The 23,376-nt window shown below is 41.2% G+C and overlaps 1 protein-coding gene across 1 annotated transcript in view; it reads left to right on the top strand.

Annotated features, from left to right (window-relative positions):
- The window catches only part of HGD (homogentisate 1,2-dioxygenase), a 54,215-nt gene that overhangs the window by 25,697 nt on the left and 5,142 nt on the right, over positions 1–23,376 (top strand). Inside the window, exons 5-13 of the mRNA XM_003935401.4 lie at positions 4,042–4,101; positions 5,802–5,893; positions 8,462–8,496; positions 9,327–9,406; positions 9,978–10,077; positions 11,858–11,982; positions 14,283–14,387; positions 17,455–17,581; positions 22,470–22,651. Of these exons, the coding sequence (XP_003935450.2) occupies positions 4,042–4,101; positions 5,802–5,893; positions 8,462–8,496; positions 9,327–9,406; positions 9,978–10,077; positions 11,858–11,982; positions 14,283–14,387; positions 17,455–17,581; positions 22,470–22,651 (906 nt within the window). The remainder of the gene's footprint in view (positions 1–4,041; positions 4,102–5,801; positions 5,894–8,461; positions 8,497–9,326; positions 9,407–9,977; positions 10,078–11,857; positions 11,983–14,282; positions 14,388–17,454; positions 17,582–22,469; positions 22,652–23,376) is intronic.

Raw genomic sequence — 23,376 nt, forward strand, 5'->3', positions numbered from 1 at the left:
ATGGCAAAACCCCATCTCTACTAAAAATACAAAAATTAGCCGGTGTGTGGTGGCATCTGCCTGTAGTCCAAGCTACTTGGGAGGCTGAGGCAGAAGAATCATTTGATGCAGTGAGCCAAGATTGCACCACTATAGTCCAGCCTGGGTGACAAATCGAGACTCAGTCCCCGCCCCCAAAAAAAGACCTCACAAATTTGCTTTAGTCTTGTTTTTAGCAATGTTCTCAGTGCCTTAGATTTATTTATCCATTTAGTTATTCAACAAATATTAATGCCTACTATAAGCAAGCCATTGCACTGGGCATTACAATTGATTTTATTGTTTTTGAAATGTTTAATAAGTAAATTCTATATAGAAGAAACTAACAATAGTACATGGTATAAATAAAATAAACTGTTTAAAAAAGCTTTAGGACTATATTTGTCTGATTGAGCTGCCATAACAAAATACTACAGACAGGGTAGTTTAAACAACAGAAATGTTCTTACAGTTCTGAACATTGGGAGTCCCAGTCCAACGTATAAGCAGGGTTGACATCTGGTAAGGCTCCTCTTTGGTTTAAAGACAGTCCTTCTTAGTATGTCCTCACATAGCCTATCCTCTGAGTGCATGCAGAGAGACAGATTTCTTCTTACAAAGCCATCAGTCCTATCAGATTAGGGCCCCACATTTATGATCTCTTTTAACCTTAAAACCCATCTCCAAACATAGTCACATTGGAGGTTAGGGCTTCAACACACAAATTTGGAAGAGGACACAACTTAGCCCACAGCAAGAACTAAATCAATCAGCAAGCATCCTTTACTTCTTTCAGAGGTTCTTCTCTGGAGAGAATTATGGAATTGTAGTTCTCACCAGCACCCCATTGTTATATGTAAGAAAAAAACACAATTTGGAGAGTGAAAATGGCTTTCCTGGATCACAGAGTACATGGGAACAGAGAAAGTAGCAAAACCCAAGTCTCCAGTGCACTGTCCTTTTGGTCTGGCGTTGGATCAGAGTTATTGCTCCACAGCATACAATGAAGCTACAGCTAGCTTTAGTAGATGTTTCTACCATGCAGTCTCTTCCTATGGTCTCTTCCTATTAATCCTCTTCCCAGATCTCCCCCCTCAAATTTACCAAAATATCACACCGGAGCTCCTAACCAAAATCTTTTGCCCAAGAATCCAAAGCTGGCTTTCTCTTGTGAGTCCTGAGTTTATCAGAATCATCTTAGGGATTTTATTATCCTTCATAATACAGGCCCAGTATGATCTGAATATAGACACTATATAATCCTCTGCCATCAGGGCCAACAGATAAATGACTCCCCTCTCTGTACCATCTCTGTCATTTGGTGAGGATCATTTTTGGATTAGAGAAGGTTCATCGAGGTCATTGCTTCTTCCAGATTGTGAGCCATCATCCCATCAATATGAAATGTAGTTGCATTTTCATCCAGCACCCCCAGCTCTCTCTTCTCATGAGTTGAGGACTGATGTGCTACAGAAGACCTTGAAAAATGACTAGTTAACCTAGTCAACCCATCAATCTCTCTGGCTCAGTCTTTCCCACTCACAGAAGACAAACGCCTTCTCTGAGGGCCAGGACTTTGTTTATACTCAAAACAGGGGTTTTGTTTTGTTTTTTGGGTTTTTTTTTTTTTTGAGACACAGTCGAGTCTCACTCTGTCACCCATGCTCAAGTGCAGTGGTGAGGTCTTGGCACACTGGAACCTCCATCTCCCGGATTCAAATGATTCTCCTGCCTCAGCCTCCTGAGTAGCTGGGATTACAGTCATTTTTGTATTTTTAGTAAACATGGGGTTTCACTATGTTTGCCAGGCTGGTCTTGAACTCCTGACCTCATAATCCATCTGCTTGACCTCTCAAAGTGCTGGGATTACAGGTGTGAGCCACCACACCTGGCCTTACAACAGATATTTTAATATCAGGCAGATGAACAAACCCAGTCCAACAAACCAGGCAGCAAATCCCCTGCTACTGGGATGTCTCTCTTGCTCTCTCTTTACTTTCTTTCTCTTTCTTCTTTCTTCTTTTCTTTTTTCTTGATCACCTTTTCCTTAGATCTGTAAATCCTTGGACTTGTACTAATTAATCGTTCTTGCTATTTAGCAATTGGCATTGTCACTACCACATATGGCCCAAGATGGCAGACTTTAATTGACTAATTGGTTGGTTGACTGGGTGGACTTTTCTGAGTATGATGTTTGGTTTATCAATACAAGAATCACAGTACCTCTGGGTTGGGTGTGCTGATTGTTAAACCCTAACTGCATATTAGAAGAACTTTTATAAAATACAAATGTCTGGGCCCCACCTTCACAGATTCTGATTTAATTTGGTCTTTGTCTCAAAGGTTCTCCATGTTATTCTCATGGGTGGCCAGGATTGAGAATCTCTGGATTGAGCTAAAAGGTTACCCAGACAACCATTGATCTGATACGTAAATCCCTTCTACTGGGATATCTAGAAAGATGACTCTTTCTGGATTTTCTTTTTGAAACTAAGATTCTAGGTAGTATTGTCTTCTTGACAATCTTCCTGGGTATAAAAACTCCGCTCTGTTATTATAGAATGAAGCAGCAGGTAATGGTTAGTGGTAGACCAGAAGTTCCCCTAAAAAATCCAACAGTGCTTAGCTGTGGCACTTCCTGATGTTAGGGAAATATCCTCCTAGGTCACTGGTTCTCACCTGGGGGAAAATCTCCCCCCAAGTGATGTTTGGCAATGTCTGGAGACATTTTTGGTTGTTAAGACTTGGTGGAATGCCACTGGAACCTAGTGGGGGAAAGGCCATGGATGATGCTAAGCATTGCACAATGCACCAAACACCTCCGAACAACAAAGAATTATTTGGTGCAAAATGTCAATCGTGCCAAGGTTGAGAAACTGTTTCCTAGATTCTTGCTCCCCATTACACCCATAAGAGATAGCACCCTTAATGGAATTCGTCCTAAAGCATTTCTTTCTTTCTGAAGCATGATTGTAGCACTGTTTCCCAAATCAACATTTTACATCCCTTTTAAGCATCTTAGAATGTGATCATCGTGCTTTACTTTGAAGCAATGAAGGCTGCTGCCTGACGGTGTTTGTCAAAGAGGCGGAATAATCCCAGGGCCGCCTTTTCCACTTGCTGCTTCCTTTCCCATCTGGCTGCCTTCCTGAAATACAGAATGAGCTGAGCCCTATGACCTGATGGAGGCCCTGCCAAGCCCACCTTGACCAGGTGCTGCAGCCAATGGAGCTGGTCCTCAGGGTGCAGGTCACTCCATGAAACGTGGCAGCTGGGCTTATCAGCTGCCAGCCTGGCTAGGTCAGGCCTGCTGCCAAGTTGATTAACAAATACTGGGCTGACACTTCAAGAAGGGCCTAAACTTGCTGATTTTCCTCTCTACTTCCTTAGATCACTTCATTATTAAATTAAAGATTGTTGTGATTTAAACTGAACTGTCAGGCAGCCTAGGGACAAACGTGGGGTTTTGTGAAGTAGCTGAACCTGGTACGGCATTTCCAAATCCAATCTCAGCTGGGTGCTCTTTCTTTCTCTTAAAAAAAAAATAATAATTTAAAACTGTAAAGGCTTGAAGTAGAAGTAGAACCTTCCCCTGCAGTGTCAGGAGCCCACACAGAGAGACTGGCATGCCAGGAAAGGGAGCTGATTATAAATAGCATAAAAAGTAGCATCAGTCAGAACTCACTGATGTGCCTGAGCAAAATATTAAAAGAAATAGCTTCCAAAGGAGGAAGCAATGGTTTTCTTTTATTTTTATAATTTAAAGTGCTAAGGAACAAAAGCAGTTTATATTCATATAGTTTTAAGCACACACACACACGTGTGCATGCACAAATAACATACACACTAACAGAGTCCCTTTAAGAAAATGATGGATAATCATTTTAAAATAACTAAATCACAAGTAGAGCCTCACAGAGGGAGCAGCTTTCCTTTCTCTTCTGTGTAATTGATTCTATTTATTTAGAAGGTCTATGGTTTCCCTTTGTGAAGTAATTTTTCTGTATGTGTATTTTTTTCCAGCTTAGATGGAAACCGTTTGAGATTCCAAAAGCATCTCAAAAGAAAGTGGACTTTGTGAGTGTAAGTCAGTCCTATCTACACCCTTCCTACTGCTCTTCTCTCTTCTGTGGTGAGTGAGCCAACCATATGCAGGCTGAATTCCAAGCAGAAGCAGCCCTATCAGAAGGCAACAGAGACAAAACCACCTGCATATGCTTTGGGGACTGGCAGAGGGATGTCTTACAGAAACCATATGGCCCCTGACACCAAAGGGTACTCATTAACTATTTATATCTCAGAAAGGCCAATGGCAATTGAACATTTTCCTACTTAAGCTCCTTTCTTTTGGCTAGAACAGGGGCTTTGAACCTTTTTGCTTGTTTTGATAGTCTGATGATGTCTTTGTTTATAAATGTATAAAATAAATTATATAAAATTACAAAGAAGCTAATGATATTGAAATATAATGACAAAAATACCATTAAAACCAAATTTGATTTGTAGTCATATATATGCTGTCTTGTTAATGTGCTAAATCATAATATCTATGGAAAACTTCTAATAATTATGGTATGAGCATAAATATACTTTGAGGTATTTATAACAGCTATAATGTGATATTCATTATTCTTATCATTGATAAAATTACAGACACCTCTTATCCTGCTATGGTTTGTTGACTACATTCATATTAGTTGAGGGAAATGATAAATTTCACTCAGAGATTAGCAAAAATAAATAGAAAATATTTCCCATCCAAGTTCATTATCTTCCTGAAGTAGACTGGGCTAGAATGGCATCAACTCAGCAAGGCAACTCTAGTTAGTGCAGTGCTGATTGGAAGCTCTGTTCAGTAGTTATAGGTCTAGGAGTACTGGAATAAATGCCCAGATTAAGGGGTATCTGGGAGAGAGGAGAAAGGAGCTCTAAGGAAGTGAGGCTCAAAGAAACCAGTGGAGGGTTCTGCAGACCTCAGCTCATGGCTTTCTTAGGGACAGTCCAAGTGCCTAACCATAGGACAAATTGTTGGAATCATCTTGAAGTTACATCTTTATTAAGTGCTCCAAACCCTGTGTAGACTCACTTAAATATACCCTAAACTTACAAATTGAGTTAAAATACAAAACTTTTGCCCCATCCCCTTTCTTGGGTGAACTGTGGATATCTGGAGGAGCAGAGCTCCCTCCTTTATGCTCTCCATCTGTAGGTTTGGGGCTGAGAACTGTTTTGAGAAGGGCCATGTGTTAAGGTTTCTTGCACTGTGGATCATCTGGTCACACAGAAGAGAGATTTGCAGTCTGTCAGAATGCAGTCCTCTGCCCTATTCCAGAGAGATTAGGCCAACCCTATTCATAAGCAGAGGGTTGCCTATAGTGGAGTGTACTTGAGGGGCCTTAACTGGTCCCTGATGCTGCAGCCTTCCTCCCTGAGCCTTGTAGATGCCTGATGGTACCTCCAACAGACTCTCTTCTTCCAGTTGATGTCAAGCATCAAACTGATAAAATATCAAGTAATGAACTGATGTTCTGTAAGTTCTGATATAGCCACTAAGACAACCCAGATTTAGGCCATGCCTGGATACTAGGGTAAACCACAAACTACGAAACATGAATCAGTAAATTCAGGCTCCTCAGAGGCTGCCTGGATTACAAATGTCCCACTGGTCCCAAAGGGAAGACCCTAGTAGAAATGTTCTTCATGACCATCAGGGACCAGTGGAAGGGCTGTCTCTTGGGCACCGTTCACATTAACCTTTTCCCTCTCCTGTGGCTCTCTTCCAGGGCCTGCACACCTTGTGTGGAGCTGGAGACATAAAGTCTAACAATGGGCTTGCTATCCATATTTTCCTCTGTAATACCTCCATGGAGAACAGGTAAGTGGCTAAGTTCTGGACTAGGACATGCCCATCCCTTAAGGGCTGTTGGCCAGAAGGTAAACTCCAGATCTCGCTCTTGTGAAGTCACATATGCACATACTTAGTTGTTTTTGTTATTGGGTTTTTCCTCAAGGCAATATTGATATGTATTTATTGACAACGATAATAAATGAGCCAAAAGGCATTTATCTTGACTGGCACCCATGATATAAACAAGAACATCCCATAACAATGTAAACAGAAAAGGGAGGATGGAGCTCTGGAATGTAGGAGTAGATTGAAAGTAGAGTAGATTTGAGTCCAAATATTGTTTTGTTGTTGTTTTTTAATACTTCAAGGATTTTTCTGAGCCAAATATGAGTGACCTCAGCCAAATATGATCTTGAGAATATGTGCCCAAGGTGGTTGGGCTACAGCTTGGTTTTATACATTTTAGGGAGACATAAGACATCAATCAATACATGTAGCGTGTACATTAGATGCAAACGGTGGTTTTTGTCTCAGTAGAAAAATAACAGCACATTTAAAGGAGAAAGAAAAGAAAACAGAGAAATAGAGAACTTAGGAACTCTGTAGTTGCAGGTCGACCTTTGGGCTTTGAATGATGTAATTTTCCCATCAGTTTAAAATGTGCACAACAGACTATAATATTTAACCAGCTGGAGTACTAGAAACCCTGGCATGCCCTTGAACTTTTCCATTTTACACAAACGCTTGCAAGTAGAGGCACCTTTCTCTGTGTCTTTCCTCATTCTTAGATTGTTTCCCACACTTTTTTTCTTAAAAGGAGGAACCGAACTGTAGCCTGGGAGTTGTTTGGGTGGTGGATCAGTGTACTGATTGTGGGCAGGACTCCACAGGGTTTCACCATGGAGTTATTTCCACCCTCTTATGTGTCTCAGTTTCTTTCTCCAGTGATCTAGCACCTCGGAGAGGCCTCAGAATGCCAAGTGATCAGCTATTATATGCATTTCCAGGACAAACCTTTTTAAACTATTTTTTGGGGGGGCGGAGGGTCCCTGTAGGGCCACTGCACATCACAGGGGATTAATCCCCCAAACACTGCAACTCAGCCCCTAAACACCCAAGGTGACTTTTAGCTGGAAGGAACAAAATGCCCTTTCTCTGTAAAAGTGACAGTTCAATTTCTCATGCAAATGCACAGACAAGCCAACTGAGCTAAATTTTGGGAGAAAAAAACAATGGAGAAGACTGTTTAGAATGCACCTCCAAACTGGAAACCAAAAGGGTACCCAAAAGGGGGTCATTCTTCTTGTCTTTAGAAAAAGACAATGGGGAAAATCCTTTAGAATGCATCTGTGAACTAGAATTAGGAACCTAAACAAGAACTTCCTAGGAGGAAAAAGAAAAAAGCTCAGAAAAAATCAAGGACCATCAACAAAACAGGGCTCATGGGGACTTAACAGTTCCATCAGAGGAGAAGACCGAAGTTGAAGGGGCTTTGATGAGCCCCTGCTGGCACCTTAGCTATGAGTTCAGGCAACTCCTTCAGGGTTCTGAGTATTCTCTGAGGCCTTTTGTGTCCAGGTGCCAAATTATTGTTGACAAAAAGAGTCAAACTATTAATATGTAAAATATTTGAGTTTATTTATTCTGAGCCAAATATAAGTGACCAGTAACCCATGACCTAGCCCTCAGGAGATCCTAAGAACATGTGCTCTTGAACATCTTTAATTTCTAAGGTTCTCCAGGGCTGTTCTTGAGTCCCAGGTCACTCTGTGTGAGTTTCCATTAGGACCACTCGTTAGTGGCAGGTCAAGCTAACAGACTTTGGATTCAGCTAATAGTTCTGTGTAAGCTTAAAATTCCTAAGTAGAGGAGCTTATAAACTGGCTTTGCAAAACAAATATGCAAATGGCATTCTTCTCTTATTCTATACTACCTCTGGAACTGGACCATTTGTGTCCAAAGCTCAACTCCACATTTTCTGGCTAGCAACCTGTGGTGTAAGACATTTAACTCCTGAGCCATGAATCAGGGGCAAGATCACACCCCTATGGCAAGGCTCTGAAGGCCTCTCTTTGGGTCAAATCTCATATAAGGCCACCTCCCCTGTCTCCATTTGAGCCGCACTGGCCTTCATTCACTTCCTTCAACCTGCCACATGCCCTCCTCCTTCTGAGCACTTGTACTTGCTGTTCCTTTTGCCTAGAACCTTCTTTCCTTTCTCCAAACCTCACCTAGATAACGCCTTCAGATCTCTGGTCAAATGTGTCCCTTCTTTGAAGAAGCCTTTGCTGATTCTTCAAACTAACCAAGTCCTTAGTCTTTCATTCCCTTGAACAGGGCCATTAAAATGATGATTTTGTTCTGCAGTTATTTGATTGCTGCAATGATTTTGTTCTGTAATTGTTTGATTGCTCTCTGACTCCCCACTAGACTCCAGGTTCCACAAGGGCAGAGCCTGAGTCATTTTGCTCCCCATTTTATACCCAGCTCTAAGCTTGGTACAGAGTAGGTACTAAACAATAATTTGTGTTATGAATTAATTTGTCTAGATAATGTTAAAACTGAAAATCACAGGAGTTACTCTGTATGTTTCAGATGCTTTTACAATTCAGATGGGGACTTCTTGATTGGTGAGTTCTGAAGACTTCAGACCCCCTCACTGTTAACTGACCCCTAGCCACAAGCTGCTTTCTAATTTTATGCACATTACTTTCCTTCATTCTCCAATCTGTCTTATTTCATTTAGTGCAATCCAGAGACTGAGGTCTAGAGGCCACAAGTGGTCTGGAAAAGATTTCTAGTGTACCTTAGAGCCCCTATTCTATTTCTTTGTCTCTCTGTCTTTACCCATCTCTTCTGGACCTTTCTGATGTGGGAGACCTGGGCAGCTGAAAAGAAAGGAAGACTGATACTAATGGGATTAACTTATTAAGATAACTATATTTGCCTTTGAACTCACTCAGTAAAAGCCCATTTATCATTAGTAACTGCGGTTTAAGTTCAAATTTTCATGAGACCATCTAAAATATAAAGTCTATCAGAGATTGTTCTGGTCTGCCTATTATATTTGATAGTTTTTTTAGTATCAATTATTTTGGAGTCAACGTTTTGGTGTATACGTTATACAAGCAAACGTCAGCCTTTCGCTGGAACTAACAGAAATGGGTGACTTTCCATCCTATTTCTGCTACCCCTTTTTGGCCATGTCACAAAATTGTGCATATACAAGTTCCTTTCTGGTGACCACAAAAGCAGAGTCATTGTTTTATTCACATTCTTCTAGATAGGAAAATAGCTAATCTAACTTGTCAGGATATATCTTTTCCCCCAAGAGGTTCAATAAAGCCCTTTTCATTTGGAATGAAAAAGCAAATGCAGCCCTTAAGCCTTTCCTGTTCGTGAAATGGTTATCACACCAAAAGAATTGCTCACCACTGACTGCCCTGTCTTTTTTTGTCAGTTCCCCAGAAAGGGAACCTTCTCATTTACACCGAGTTTGGCAAGATGCTTGTACAGCCCAATGAGATCTGCGTCATTCAGGTTGGTGATGTGTACCCTTCTCTTCCCTGCCTCTCACTAATTTGGGAGCAGTCAGATGTTTCAGCTGCTGCTATTTCCAGCTCTAAAATTTCTCTGTCATGTCTGGGCAACGAGGAGGGAGCTTGAGTTATGCAGAAGGTTCCATGTGCTGAAGAGTAAGCAAGCTTGGGTGCCTGTTTTGTTTTAATATAGCACATAATTCTAAAGCACAGACCACTTGTCACTGCACTTTACTAAATATTTACATACACTCTGGATAAGGCCCTATTCCCACTAATGGCAGTAGAGACAGTGAAGGTTGACTTTTTTTCTTTTTTTTAATGTGACTAAATCAGGCTTATCGTTATCTCTGGACCCAATGAGAGGGTAGACTAGAATTGGCTTGGATCACATATGTGATTAGGAATTAAGCTTTGCTTTTTAACTCATCTTTGCTCGGGTCACCTCTCAGTCAGCTCAACAAACCAGAGCTTTATTTTTGGATGTGGGACTGGCTATGGCTCTGTGCAGCTTCAGTTATAACTACAGCTGTGATTTTAGAGGGCACACCAGTGTCTATTTTCCATTCCAGAGAGGAATGCGGTTCAGCATAGATGTGTTTGAGGAGACCAGGGGCTACATCTTGGAGGTCTACGGTGTCCACTTTGAGTTACCTGACCTTGGACCAATTGGTAAATCTTCATTACAAGCCTCTAAGCCTCACTTGAGATGTAGGACACAGCTAACTGCATGAAAGTTAAACATCCTTCCCCCTTCACTATCTCATTCAAACCTCCACTTTTCTCTCTAGATAAATTCTTCTCTAGACCAAGCATCTTTCCATAAAATACATGCAAAACAGAAAGCAACCCAAACCAATCCATTATAAATCTCTCTAGAATAGTATATAAACATTGGAGATAAAGACAGCATGTAGTAGATTTCTGGTTGCACACACAGTGTGTACAGGAAAAAATATAGAAGTTTGGGTTACTGTGGGTCCCCTGGGGGCCCAGAAACAGCTCCACAAAAGAGATGAGAATTTGACTAATTCTTTATGAAAAGTTGAGGAGAGTAAAGAGGAAAGGGAACAGCTTTGCAAAAGCATACAAGTGGGAATGAGCTTTGTGATTAGGAGGAAGATCTTTTTGCTCAGTCAGTGGGTTGTTTATAGACAATAAAGTGAGAAAGCCATAAAAATGGCCTGGGCTGTATTCCTGTGGAAATGGGATGGACTGGCTGACACATAGTCTATGAACATCTGTGTAAACCCCACCAAATCCACACACTTAGCTGTCAAAAAAAGTATATCCCTCAGTGCTATGAAGGATCTAGAAACCATACCCCAGGAGGCAGATTAAAATATTCAAAAGTGAACCAAGGCCCCACCCAGCCCCCATTCTTCTGGCAAGCTTGAGGAAGTGAAAATGTTAGGAGGGGTTGATCTCAGACTCCCTCTTGGAGCAAAAGGAGTGGCTGGGAAAATTGGCCCCTGGTTTCCTCTTGGGTCACACCTCCCAGTTCTTCCCTTCATTGTCAACAGCTTTTTAGAGCAAACAGGGACAGGCCAATGTGTGCCTTCTGGTCAACTCCCCTGAGGAATCCAAATATGCAGAGGAAGGTGGGAGGCAGCAGGAGGCAGCAAGAGGCAGCTGGAGCCGTGGTGGGCCGTCTGTCATCCTGTTCACCACCCACTCTTCCCACTCTGCTCTGGCTTCCTGCTGCTATACAGTCAGCATAGCCTCCAGGTTCCGTGGAACATGTATCCTCTGGAAAATATCTATAATTTACTAACCAGCCAGGGGCTTATTTTTTTTAACCCCAGGAGCTGGAAATGATAAAACACTTCTCAACTCACTCCTCTCAGAGTTAAAATTGTTTTTGCACTTACCTTTTTCATGTTTGGTCTTTTGATTTATTTTCTTTATCTGGAGGAGACACTCACTGCTAAACAAAGGTAAGCAGGCAAGTCCTAAATACTTCTTCCTGAGTGGCAGACAGGTTTTTCAAGCTGGAGAGCAGTGAATCTGAGTTCTGTCTAAGGAGCAGAGGCATGCCTAAGGCAACAGCCTGTAATCCTTCCTATCTGAGACCAAGGACTGTCAATGAGTTCTAGAGTATTCAAGGGTTCCTTGAAAAGAAAAAGTTCTGAAGTTCTTTCAGATCGTCCTTTTTCCTCTTCCCTTCCCCTCACCTGTAGTGATAAGATAATGCATATAAGATGGTTTTGTTAACCATAGTCACTCCACAATCTTAGAAGGTAATGCTGGTTTTTGTAAATGTTTTTTCTGACCAGATTCCTTGAGTCATCCTAAAAGGTACCAAACTGGAAATCCAGTGAATCTTTGGGCAACGAAAGCAATTTGTGGAGTAGCTCTTGACATGAAAGAAAGCCTTTCTCTTCATGCAACACAGGGTATCTTTCCTATGTTTTGGAAGTTTCTAAAAGACTTTTGGGTTACTGTATTCTAGGGGCCAATGGCTTGGCCAATCCTCGTGATTTCTTGATACCCGTTGCCTGGTATGAGGATCGCCAAGTACCAGCTGGTTACACTGTCATTAATAAATACCGGGGCAAGCTGTTTGCTGCCAAACAGGTAAGGTAAGAGGGTTGGCAGGCAGGGGAGGAAATGCATAGTGATTGAGCACTTACTGATTGCCAAGGCGAATGTTAGAAATTTTACATATATCCTTTCATTGTTATACCACTAAGGCACTACAAATAAGACAAATAGTTCTCATATTCAATGATACTTTCATAGTCATGAAAAAGACCAGTAATGATAAATAGCTTACCAATGTCACAGTAAGTGGCAGAGCCGGCATTTGAACCCATATCTGTCTGACTCCAAAGGTTGTGCCCTTTCTACTCACCAAGCAATGAAAATCTTAGCAATATGCAGGTCTCTATAAATGGTATGGAAAACATAATATATGGGCAGCATAAGGAAATGAGTTAACAACAGATCAGCCAAGATTTATATTCTCCAATAGCACCCTATTTCAAATACAGGCCATTCTACAAAACAAGTAGAATTCCGTTAATTAGCTTGGCTTGGTTTATACTACCAGGCTGGCAAATTCAGGACACCAAGCAAAGGCACAGATATTAATAAATAATAATAATAACAATGTCATATGGACTCTATAACATATTATTAAATATGCTGAATATATATGAGAAGAAAATAATCATATAAGAAGAAGAACCCAAAGATCTCTTCTGTTTAGCATTATCTGTTTGCTTCATTTTGTCTATTTGACTTACTCCTTATATTTTCCAAGGTATGTTATTCTTCTTACGCAGCATCTAGAGATAATGCCAACCAGCAGAGGTCAACCAGTTTGGCACTTAGAAATTAACCGTCAAAGCAGACACCTTGTCATTCTTACATTCTCTGGGTCAGGATCTCTCAAAATTCAGGGGGCTATTTGCATCAGAAACCCTCAAGGAGGCTTGTTTAAAATGCAGATCCTTAGATACTACTCTAGCTTTGCAAAAATGATAACCTCTGGAGATAGTGATGGAAACCTACACTCATTTTAAGCATATTCCCCAAATCATTGTTTATATATAATTGTTAGAGGACCACAATTCTAGAAGCAGCCAGTAGCTCCTCCAGAAAGGTTTGCACTTTCCAAGTGAACCCTGTGCTGGTTACTCTCTGTGTGAGTCCCCATTGATCCATTTTCCCTCTTTGCCATGATCTGTGTCCTAGGAGGTTGACTGTATCACCTGTGCTCCCTGACCAGCTGGCTTCTGCTGTGTTCAACCCACAGGAAATTGGAAGGCAAGAGGAAAGACAATTGGGATATTTCTTCCCCTGCTTCCTCCCTGTTTAGGAATGTGTTTCTGGCAGTAGCTGCATCCCCCATATGACCTCAGCTCCTGTTGGATAGCTCTAGTGGTATGCTGGAGCTGATTCATAGTGACTTGCAAAAGCTGATTTGCACACTTCTGTCCAACTCTGTATTCAGCGATGTCACATTGGTAGCTAGAAAATGATCATGGTGAGACTATATACACCTTAGAAATCAGTAAACTCTATGTCAATGCTTTATATTTTTCTTCAGAGTGCTAGTTGTTAAATATTTACCAGCACACCACTGGGTATCCCCCTTTTTTATAATTCTAGCTCTTGCTGAAGTTCTATAACAATATTTTCCTCCTTATTTCACATGCCTAGGACTGGCAGTGTCTTCCCACTATTGCTATGCTCAGATGCTTCAACATTTCCAATCATTCCAGTTAACCCTGACCATGCCTCTATGAGTTGTGCCTCCATTAAAATCTTTAGAGCATTCAGGCCGATAGATACAGAAGAGACCATCTTCCTATAGCAGAACACTGATCCTCTTCTACCCCAGGACAGGACCAAGAAGTATTATGTTAGGATTTCTCTGAAGTCTCAAGTTCTTGGAGTTGGAACTCTTAGAGGCTTTCTCCCCTCTCCTGGACTTACCAACCCAGGCACTGTGTCTATTGCAAGCCCCTCTAAGCTGAAATTACCTGGAGAAACATCACAGCAGGTAGCCTGCTCCAGGAAACAGAAGGTAGTCCAGATTGCTTGAGAATTGCTGACATCTACAGATCCTCACGGTTAGGTTAAAAATTGTTGAAAAGGCAATACTTGGAGAATGTGCTGTGCTTCTGCTGCGTGTGTGATCAGAAGGCAGCTGCAGCTTATGAACCAGAAAAGATTAGTGGCTAAGTGGAGGGCATGTGGAACAACCACAAAATGATTCAGGGTTATACTTCTCCCAAAAGACAGTAAAATTAAATGAAGAACAAAATCAAATCAAAAGAAGAGAGAGGTATACCCAGTACATACTGTGGGATCACAGCTACAAAAGCATTAGATAGTAAAAATCATCTTTTCCTGCTTTTTGTGATTAGGATGTCTCCCCATTCAATGTTGTGGCCTGGCATGGGAATTATACACCCTACAAATACAACCTGAAGAATTTCATGGTTATCAACTCGGTGGCCTTTGACCATGCAGTAAGTGTGAAGGGGCCCTGGGATGAGACAACCCTTGGGTGGGAGGGGTCCACAGTAGACCCCTGACAATTACAGATCTAACATTTCCAATGTCACTGTTATAAGCCCGAGAGATAGTCATTTGTCCTTTAGTGAAGGAGTAAATAACAGAGCCAGTAGGGGAGCCAAGCCAGATACTCAATGTTCCCTGTGAACACAGCTTCATTCTCTACAGAGTGTTCATAATACTCTGGCTTGTGTTTGACAAACTAAGTGGATAAATACTTATCCCCCAAAACAACCAAGTGTTAATGTCGGTGCTGAAATGAGGGGAAAGAAACTTCATGAATTTGGAGAAGTCTCTGACCTCACAACTCCAGAGCCTCCTCTACTATCTCTGACTGCTCACCCCAGTGCCTCCATTTCTGGCTGTGTTTGGCAATGTTAGGGCGGACAGCCCACTTCTAAAGTGACTCATAACATTCAGTGCTTGAATTTAAACCAAAGAAATTCTAGAGCATGCACTTGGTCATATTTTTCAGTCAGTTAGGGGACCACAAATAGGTCCCTGGTCTACAGTGCAGGCCCCCAAGACCTTTCATACTTAATAAAGTGCTGGTTCGGAGATCCCGGGGGGCAGTTCATTCTGCAGCCCACTTCATAAGTGATTAACTTAACCCACAGACTGGAAGGATAATTAGAGCAGAAGTCAGAGACTCAAGAGGCAAAAAGATTATCCTGAGCCAGTTCAGTTTATCTTTGGGGGAACCAAACTATCTCTCTGAACAGCAGCAACTCTTAATAAAAGCAAAGGGGAAAAGAAAAGTGAGACATCAGGCCCCAAACAAACCTCATGGAAAAGGATCCTGAGACACTGATAAAGCTTTATTTGTGCCTCACTGCCTTTGCTTTAATAGTTTCAGACGATTTCCTATGACAGATGAAGAAAGGTTAACTCTCACAGCATTAAGGGTTGGGTTTATTTTTATTTGAATTTACACAGGTGCAGTCTTCTCTGTACTGCTGCTATAGTTATTGTTCCAAAATTCAGTTCTGATCATGCCACCACTGCATTCATTAGAAAACCTTTGCAGGCTTCCCATGGCTTAGGATTAAGTCTGAGTTCTGAAGCATGGTGTTTGATGCTGTTCACCATCTGTCCCTGGGCTCATTTTCCAGTACCACCTTTTGCCCCTCTCCCTTTTGTCAATGCATTGGGGTTTTAGCCTTCTGTCCTCTTAACAAAATCTCTGTGCATTTTGATGTGTTTTCTGTGATTAAATGTCATTTCCCTCCCTTCCCACTTCCTCAGTCCTTCCCTTCCTTCCTTTCTTCCACCACCCTCCCTTCCTTTCTTTCTTTTTTTTTTAATTAACTTTTATTTTAGGGTCAAGGGTACATGTGCAGGTTTCTCTCTTTCTCTCTCGCTCTCTCGTAAACTTTTATTTTAGGTTCAAGAGTACATGTGCTCCTTCTTTCCTTCCTTCCTCTTTCTCTCTCTCTTTTTCTTTCTTTCTGTTCATTCTTGAAGACCTACCTCAAATGTCACCTCCTCTTTGAAGCCTTCCTTGCTCCTTTCAGGGAGAATTAGATGCCCACCCCCTTCCCCCAATTAATGCTAAATAAGCGGGGAATCAATCCCCATGATCTTTTAATCCCCAGACTCTTGCATGGCCTCTGAAAGGGAACATGATTGTTAATTTCAATTAAATTGAATCTCAATCTTTTTACTAAAGAATTCTGAAGAATTTTTAAAAAGCATAATCTTGTCCCTCAGCCTGTCCCATCTCTACGCTACCACTATGAAGACTGGTGTTGTAAATGATGTATTTTAGACTGGAAAGTCGAACAAAGAAAGCAGTGAACCACTTCTCAGACTTTTCTGCCAATGGATACAATCTGGAATCTTTGTGTTCTCCCAAAAAGAAGCACATCTACACCAAAACTTGGATTTTTTTTTTTAATTTCTATTTCCACCTTGCGCTGAGCATCCCTTCTGACTACCATCTCTCTGCACATCTCAGCTCTAGTCACCCTGACCTGATGTTGAGAAGCAACCTATTACCCTGTGGATCTGAGGAACCATTGATTCTCAGACCCACAGGGTAATAGTTTGCATGTAATATAGGCTCAGCAAGGTGAAAAAGCAGCTCAGAATCCTTTTAGCTGGTGTTAATTCATTTCACTTCAAGCACAGCAAGAGGAAAAAGTCATGAGTGATTACTGAACCTTGATGACAAGCCCAGACTTCTGTTGTTTGATCAGAGACTAGGCTGTCCCTTTGCAGCAACATGGATGCATCTGGAAAACATAACCCTAAGCAAATTAATGCAGGATTAGAAAACTAAATACTGCATGTTCTTACTTATAAGTGGGAGCTAAACATTGAGCACCCATGGACATAAACATGCAAAAAATAGACACTGGAGACTATTAGAAGGGGGAGGGTGGAAAAACTACCTATTGGCTACCATGCTCACTACCTGGGTGATGGGATCCTGTATTAGTCTGTTTTTATACTGCTATGAAGAAATACCTGAGACTGGGTAATTTATAAAGAAAAATGGGTTTAATGGATTCACAGTTTCATATGGCTGGGGAGACCTCACAATCATGGTGGAAGATGAAGCAGGAGCAAAGGCATGTCTTACATGGCAGCAATCAAGAGAGCATGTGTAGGGGAACTGCCCTTTATAAAACCATCAGATCTTGTGAGACTTGTTCACTATCACAAAAACAGCATGGGAAAACCTCCCCCTCATGATTCAATTACCTTCCACCGGTTTCTTCTCACAACATGTGGGGATTATGGCAACTATAATTCAGGATGAGATTTGGGTGAGGACACAGCCAAGCCATATATCAGATTCCTACCCCAAACCTCAGCATCACACAATATACCCATGTAACAAGCCTGCACATGTACCCCTGTATCTAAAATAAAAGTTGAAATTAAAAGTTGAATAAAAGTAAATAAAAAGAAATTAGACTATCACTTGCAGACACGTTCAAGTGTGCATGAAATGTGTGTCATTGTCCAGTCACCACTCTTCCATTGTGCATTCAGTCTCTCCTTGTGTGTTCACAGGATCCATCCATTTTCACAGTGTTGACTGCTAAGTCTGTCCGCCCTGGAGTGGCCATCGCTGATTTTGTCATCTTCCCACCACGATGGGGGGTTGCTGATAAGACCTTCAGGCCTCCTTATTACCATAGTAAGTCTCTCTTTTACTGAGCCACATTTGCAAGCCAAAGAGACAACAAAGCAGTGAGCACTACACATTGGGAATAATGCCTAGGTTGTTTCTGGACACTTCCCCTGGCTTGAATTCAGGATCCTGCTTCACAGGGCCTAGCGCTGATCCCCAAGCTTTAATCTCAGAGAGATGGTAGTTGTGTCATTCCATTCTTCGTTGCTATAAAGGAATACCTGAGGCTACATAATTTGTAATGAAAAGAGGTTCATTTGGCTCACGGTTATGCAGCCTGTATAAGCAGCATGGTGCTGGCATCTGCTTCTTATGAGGCCTCAGGAAACACAATCATGGTGGCAAGCAAGGCAGGAGCTGGCATATCATGTGATGAGAGCAAGCAAGAGAGAAAGGAGGAAGTCCCAGTCTCTTTTGAACAGCCAAACCTCATGTGAACTCACAGAGTAGGAACTCACTCATAACTGTCATGGTGGCACCAAGCCATTTATGAGAGATCTGCCTCCATTAACCAAACACCTCCCACCAGGCCCCACCTCCAATACTGGGGATTACATGTCAACATGAGACTTGGAGGCAACATACATTCAAACTATATCAATAGTGATACATTGACTCTGAGCCTAGTTCCCAGTTTCTCTGTCCTGTAAGAGGCAGAGAGGCTGGTAAAAAGTAGAAGCCTTGTTAGAAAGGCTTCTAAACAAGTTTCCTCACATTTTGGATGTTTCCTTTTGGGGATGGGGAATGCTGGGGAGATTGTTAGTTAGTCTGTTGTTTTGGGAAAGTTTATCACCTAAGTATGGTTCAGACAACCAGAGAAAGAAAAATTGAGAGAGAGGTGGGGGTGGGGGTGGCGGGGGAGAGAGACAGAGAGAGAGAGAAAGAGAAAAATGTGACTTCTCCAATTATTTTGGCAGGGCAAAGCAGACTACAGCCTATATTAGGGAAAGGACTCTATTCTGGAAAGAGTTTCTGCAGAGCATTTGTTCCCTAGTATAAGACCTAACAAATCTACTATTTTTGTTTTATTAATATTATTAGTAGTAGTACCTAATAATTATTGGCCAATTTCTATGGCCCTGTTATAAGTTCTTAAGACTAACTCAAAGTGTTTATAACAGTCGTAAGAGACAGGTAGTATTATTGTCCCCTGCTTTTCTCAGGAGATTAAACTGACACAAGGATTAAGTAACTCTCTCAAGGATTCACAGCAAGTGTAGAGTCAGGATTTAATTGCAGGCTGTCTGATGCCAGAGCAAACACTCATGACTACTAACTACTATGGCTAGCATAGTCTCTGATACATAGCATGCTTCTGATAAATATTTTTTTAATAAGTGAATGCATCAACAAAAATAAATAAAGTACTTCATGGCTGTACTTAATGAGGTTGACAGTTTTAAGTGTGCAATAGCTAGCTGAAAATCCAACCAAAGGTCAATATGCAATTCTATTTCCTGGAGTGTGCATTTTTTGTACGTAGAGTTCTGGGAAGACTGTAAGAGGCATTCCACCTGGAACTTTCTAGAAAACAAATTCCCTTCTTTAGTAAACCCCAGGGCCTTCTGTTTATATGAGGTCCCTCTCCGTATATACCAGTTCCCAGGTACCAGGGCTCAACAGAATACAACAGTGCACTGAATGGCCAATTTAGCTATTTTATAGCATCAGGAATGAAGGCCCTCAGGATGGAAGAAGGCCATTCCATGGTCAAATGCCAGCATCCCTTTTTTCAGATGATGCCATCATGGTAGAGAAAAGAAAATAATCAGTTACCACTGCAAAGAAACGAGCTATTTTGTAAATACCATCATAAGTCCTTTCTAAAAAATGTCAAGCCTACTAAAGACTCCTCCTGGAAGTTAGTGGCTTAGAGAACCTGTTGTCAAGGAGAGAAAATTGCCCTGGCTTATAGTCTGTACTTCACATGCTACTCCTTAAGCATTCACCGTTTCATTCTTGTTCTTTTATTGAGGTTAGTCTGTGTGCCTGTAGTGGTTCTCACATTTTACCATGTATCAGAGTCACCTGGAAGTCTTGTTAAAACAGATTACTGGGCCCCATCATCAGAATTTCTGCTTCAGTAGATCCAGGATAGGGCCTAAAAATTCACATTTTTAGCAAGTTCCCATGTGATGGTGATGCTAATATTCTAGGGGCCTCACTTTGAGAATATTCGGGGATATAAAAATCACTTAGCCTTTTCTTAAAAGTTTATTCTCAGAGTTTACCTCCAAAGAGCTTATTAGCTTTCAGGTGGAACCTCAGAATCTGCCTTCTTTTTGAGATGAGGTCTCACTCTGTCACCCAGGCTGGAGTGCAGGTAGTACAATCTCAGCTCACTGCAACCTCCATCCTTGAGGCTCAAGTTATCCTCCTGAGTAGCTTGGACCACAGTTGTGTACCACCAGGCATTTTTTTTTTTTTTTTTTTTTTTTTTTTGGATTTTTAGTACAGACAGGGTCTCACCATGTTGCCCAGCTGGTCTCAAACTCCTTAAACTCAAGCAATCCGCCCGCCTTGACTTCCCAAAGTGCTGGGATTACACATGTGAGCCACCATGCCCAGCCAGAATCTGCATTTTTCATTGGCAAGTCAGGGGATTATAATGAAGGAGGTTTACAGAGTACTTGTTGAGAAATACTGGCCTAGGGCTTGTCCCTGTCCCTAGGTAGAGGGATAATAGAGTCATCTGATTTAGACAAGTTTGCTACTGTGCTATAGGCTCTCAAACCACTCCTTAATTTTTATTTGTGGTTCAGACTTCCTGAAACAACCTGAGAGATGCCTCCTGTAGTTTTTTAATGACTCTCAAAGTTAATTTGGCCCCAGGGTAGATCTTGTAAAGGTATAGATATCCTGAGTTAGTTGGAAAAAACCATCAAACTCCAGGTTAGAAATTATTTTTCCAGAGATATTAAAAATATTGCTTTGGCAATACTCAAAATCTTTGCTACTTTGATGTGACTTTATTATAAGAGAAAATGGAGAATTATTTTTGGAGAAATATTGCCTCCAGTCATCTTAATGTGCCTTAGTCAAATAGATTCAGCTTTAATCAGAAAGGCAAGGTCTATCCTCCCACTGTCCTTTGAAATATAGAAAATGATATAGAAATGGCATCACCAAGCTCATTTCTCTCTAAATTCGTATTCAGATCAAAGCTGAATTCTATTTTGCTATCTTCTTAAAATTAAGCAATGAAGGTGACCCTGAGGACACATACTAGAGCAAGGAGTGTGACACCAAATTTAAGTCATGAACAGAACTGTTTTTAAAACAGACACTTTATGCTTACATTTGCTTCTTTTTCTGTATTTTCACTTCATAGAGAAACAAGTAGAGCTATGACCTGGGTCTCACCTCTTCAGCAGGAGCTCAAACACTCTTACTCACTTTGTAGGGGCCTGTAGTAGCTTTCTGTTTCGGAGCAGGGTGGGTGTGGCTGCTTAGTCAATTATAAAAGTATTTGGGACTTGGTTATGCTTCACATGTAAGCCAGAAGGGCAGGCATGTATCGTGTCCAATGTTTGATTTTGTAAGAGTTGTCACTGCCACATCTCTCTACTCTGTCCTTGGTTTGCATTCTCAGTACTGTCACAGGACAGACTATGAGTAGCTTTAAAGGTTCTTTTGTTGTTAATGATTTCTTTTTTAAGTAGCTTTCAAGGCTATTTCTTATTCATCTCTGTCTCACGGTATGCAGCACAGTGTCTAATTATATATGCTGGATGGATGGGCAGATGGGTAAAGTGGGAAAAGGATAGTTGAATGAAAGAGTGAGTAGATGTGTGGTTGGAGATGAAAAGGCACTTATATTTGCTCAGGTGTTATATTTCTTTAATTCCTGCCCTATTGTATTGCTACTCTAATAAAGAGCTTTATTTCAATAGAAGCGTAAGATTGGAAGAGTAGAAGCATGGTGATTTTAGTCAAATTTTGTGTGACTCTAGAAAGCACAACTAGGACCAATGAATTTAACTTATATAAAAGCAAATTTCCATTTAATATAAGAACTCTCTAACAACTCAGAGCTCTTCAATAATATGATACGCTTTGTAGAGTAGACAGCTTCCATTCACATCTAGGCAGAGCCCAGGAGGTAATCAGTCAGGAAAGATAAAGAAATTTCTTCTACATTGAGTAGAAGTAAGGATCCCTTCCAATGTTAAGATTTAGGACTCTATGAATAGGGTATCAATGGAAATAGAAAAAATAAAAACAAATCCAAAAGACATTTTGAAGAACAGAAAGACAAGAGGATATCAAATTTAGCTATAGAAAGTAATATTTGTTACAATAAATAGCATTGACTGTCTGTTTTATACGCATACCAAGATTTTTTCACACGGATTATCATTTGATAATGGACTTTAAGTCTGGGGTTCTTTTCATTATATCACCATCCATCTACACACACACACACACACCACTTAAGCTTTCTAGATTGGAAACTAGAAATGTGGTGTTGCCATGTCCTACAGTGGAGCTATTTGGGAAAGGGTTCTGATCTGGGAGATAAGATAACTTTGATACAGGACTTGCAAGCTAGATGATACAGAACATTCACTCTCTATTATGACTGGCATTTTAATTTTTGTTATATCCTCTGGGCCCTGGTTTTCTTTAGATCTAGCCTGATTCCTGTCAGACAGTGGAGCTCAAGACCTCTCATAATCTACATGCCCTTGGAGTAGAGCTGTGCCTGCCAAGAATGCCAGTTATGAATGCTTTGTGATTGTTCATCTGTCAATCTATATTCTTTATAGATCCTATAAAATTTATTAGTTTCTCCTGTGTTCCTGGAATTCTGCAGAAATAATGTGTAAGGGGTCTTGGTATTTTACTGGTCTTGCCTTGGATAATAAAAATAATACTGCTTCAACTTTCCCAGGGAACTGCATGAGTGAGTTCATGGGACTCATCCGAGGTCACTATGAGGCAAAGCAAGGTGGGTTCCTGCCAGGGGGAGGCAGTCTGCACAGCGCAATGACCCCGCATGGACCTGATGCTGACTGCTTTGAGAAGGCCAGCAAGGCCAAGCTGGCACCTGAGAGGATTGCTGATGGCACCATGGTAAGTATGTTAACTGCCAGATTCCAGCAGCCTCTGAACTCCCCACTCTTGCTGAAAAGGGTGGCCATTTTTTATTTATCCAAAGTCACAGAGGAAAAGTCAAAAGGGGGAGAGTTACATGACTGCATAAGTATGTTTACATGTGTATAAACACACATCCTTGTATATATACTAGACTTCTGGTGTGGTGGTGTAGAAAGATCTTTGGATTTGAGTCAGATCTGGGTTCTGGGTTTAAGTCCCATCTCTTAGTTCCTGTGTGATCTTGAACAAGTCACTTAACTTCTCTGTGCTTCATTTTCCCTATCTGTAAAATGGTTATAGTATCGAACCCAACAGATGGCTATGAGTTAACCTAACAGACTGTCCAATATGATTCAAATATAAGGGAATATTATTAGTACTATGTGAACCCTCTTCCTGTATCCATATGCAGCCCTGAGCATATGCTATGTCTCAGAGTCTTTTGCTTTTTGAAGTAATCCTCCAGGGCCACAATAGTAGCAGAGGCATGATGTCACCTTCAGCACATGTTTCAAGCCAAAGAGAGTCAAAAGCCCTTGCTTCACTATAGTCAGGGCTTGTGAGAAGGAATTCTCAGCTGTTTTTTTCATTTTCCTTTGCTCTGTTTTGGCATGGATGCAACTGATGGGATTTGAAACCTGTTTTGTATTCCTCCTGTGTCAGGCTGTAAACATTGAGGCTGAACACAATTGGAGTTGGCC

This window comes from Saimiri boliviensis, chromosome 8 (assembly GCF_048565385.1).
Source record: "Saimiri boliviensis isolate mSaiBol1 chromosome 8, mSaiBol1.pri, whole genome shotgun sequence".
Lineage (NCBI taxonomy): Eukaryota > Metazoa > Chordata > Mammalia > Primates > Cebidae > Saimiri > Saimiri boliviensis.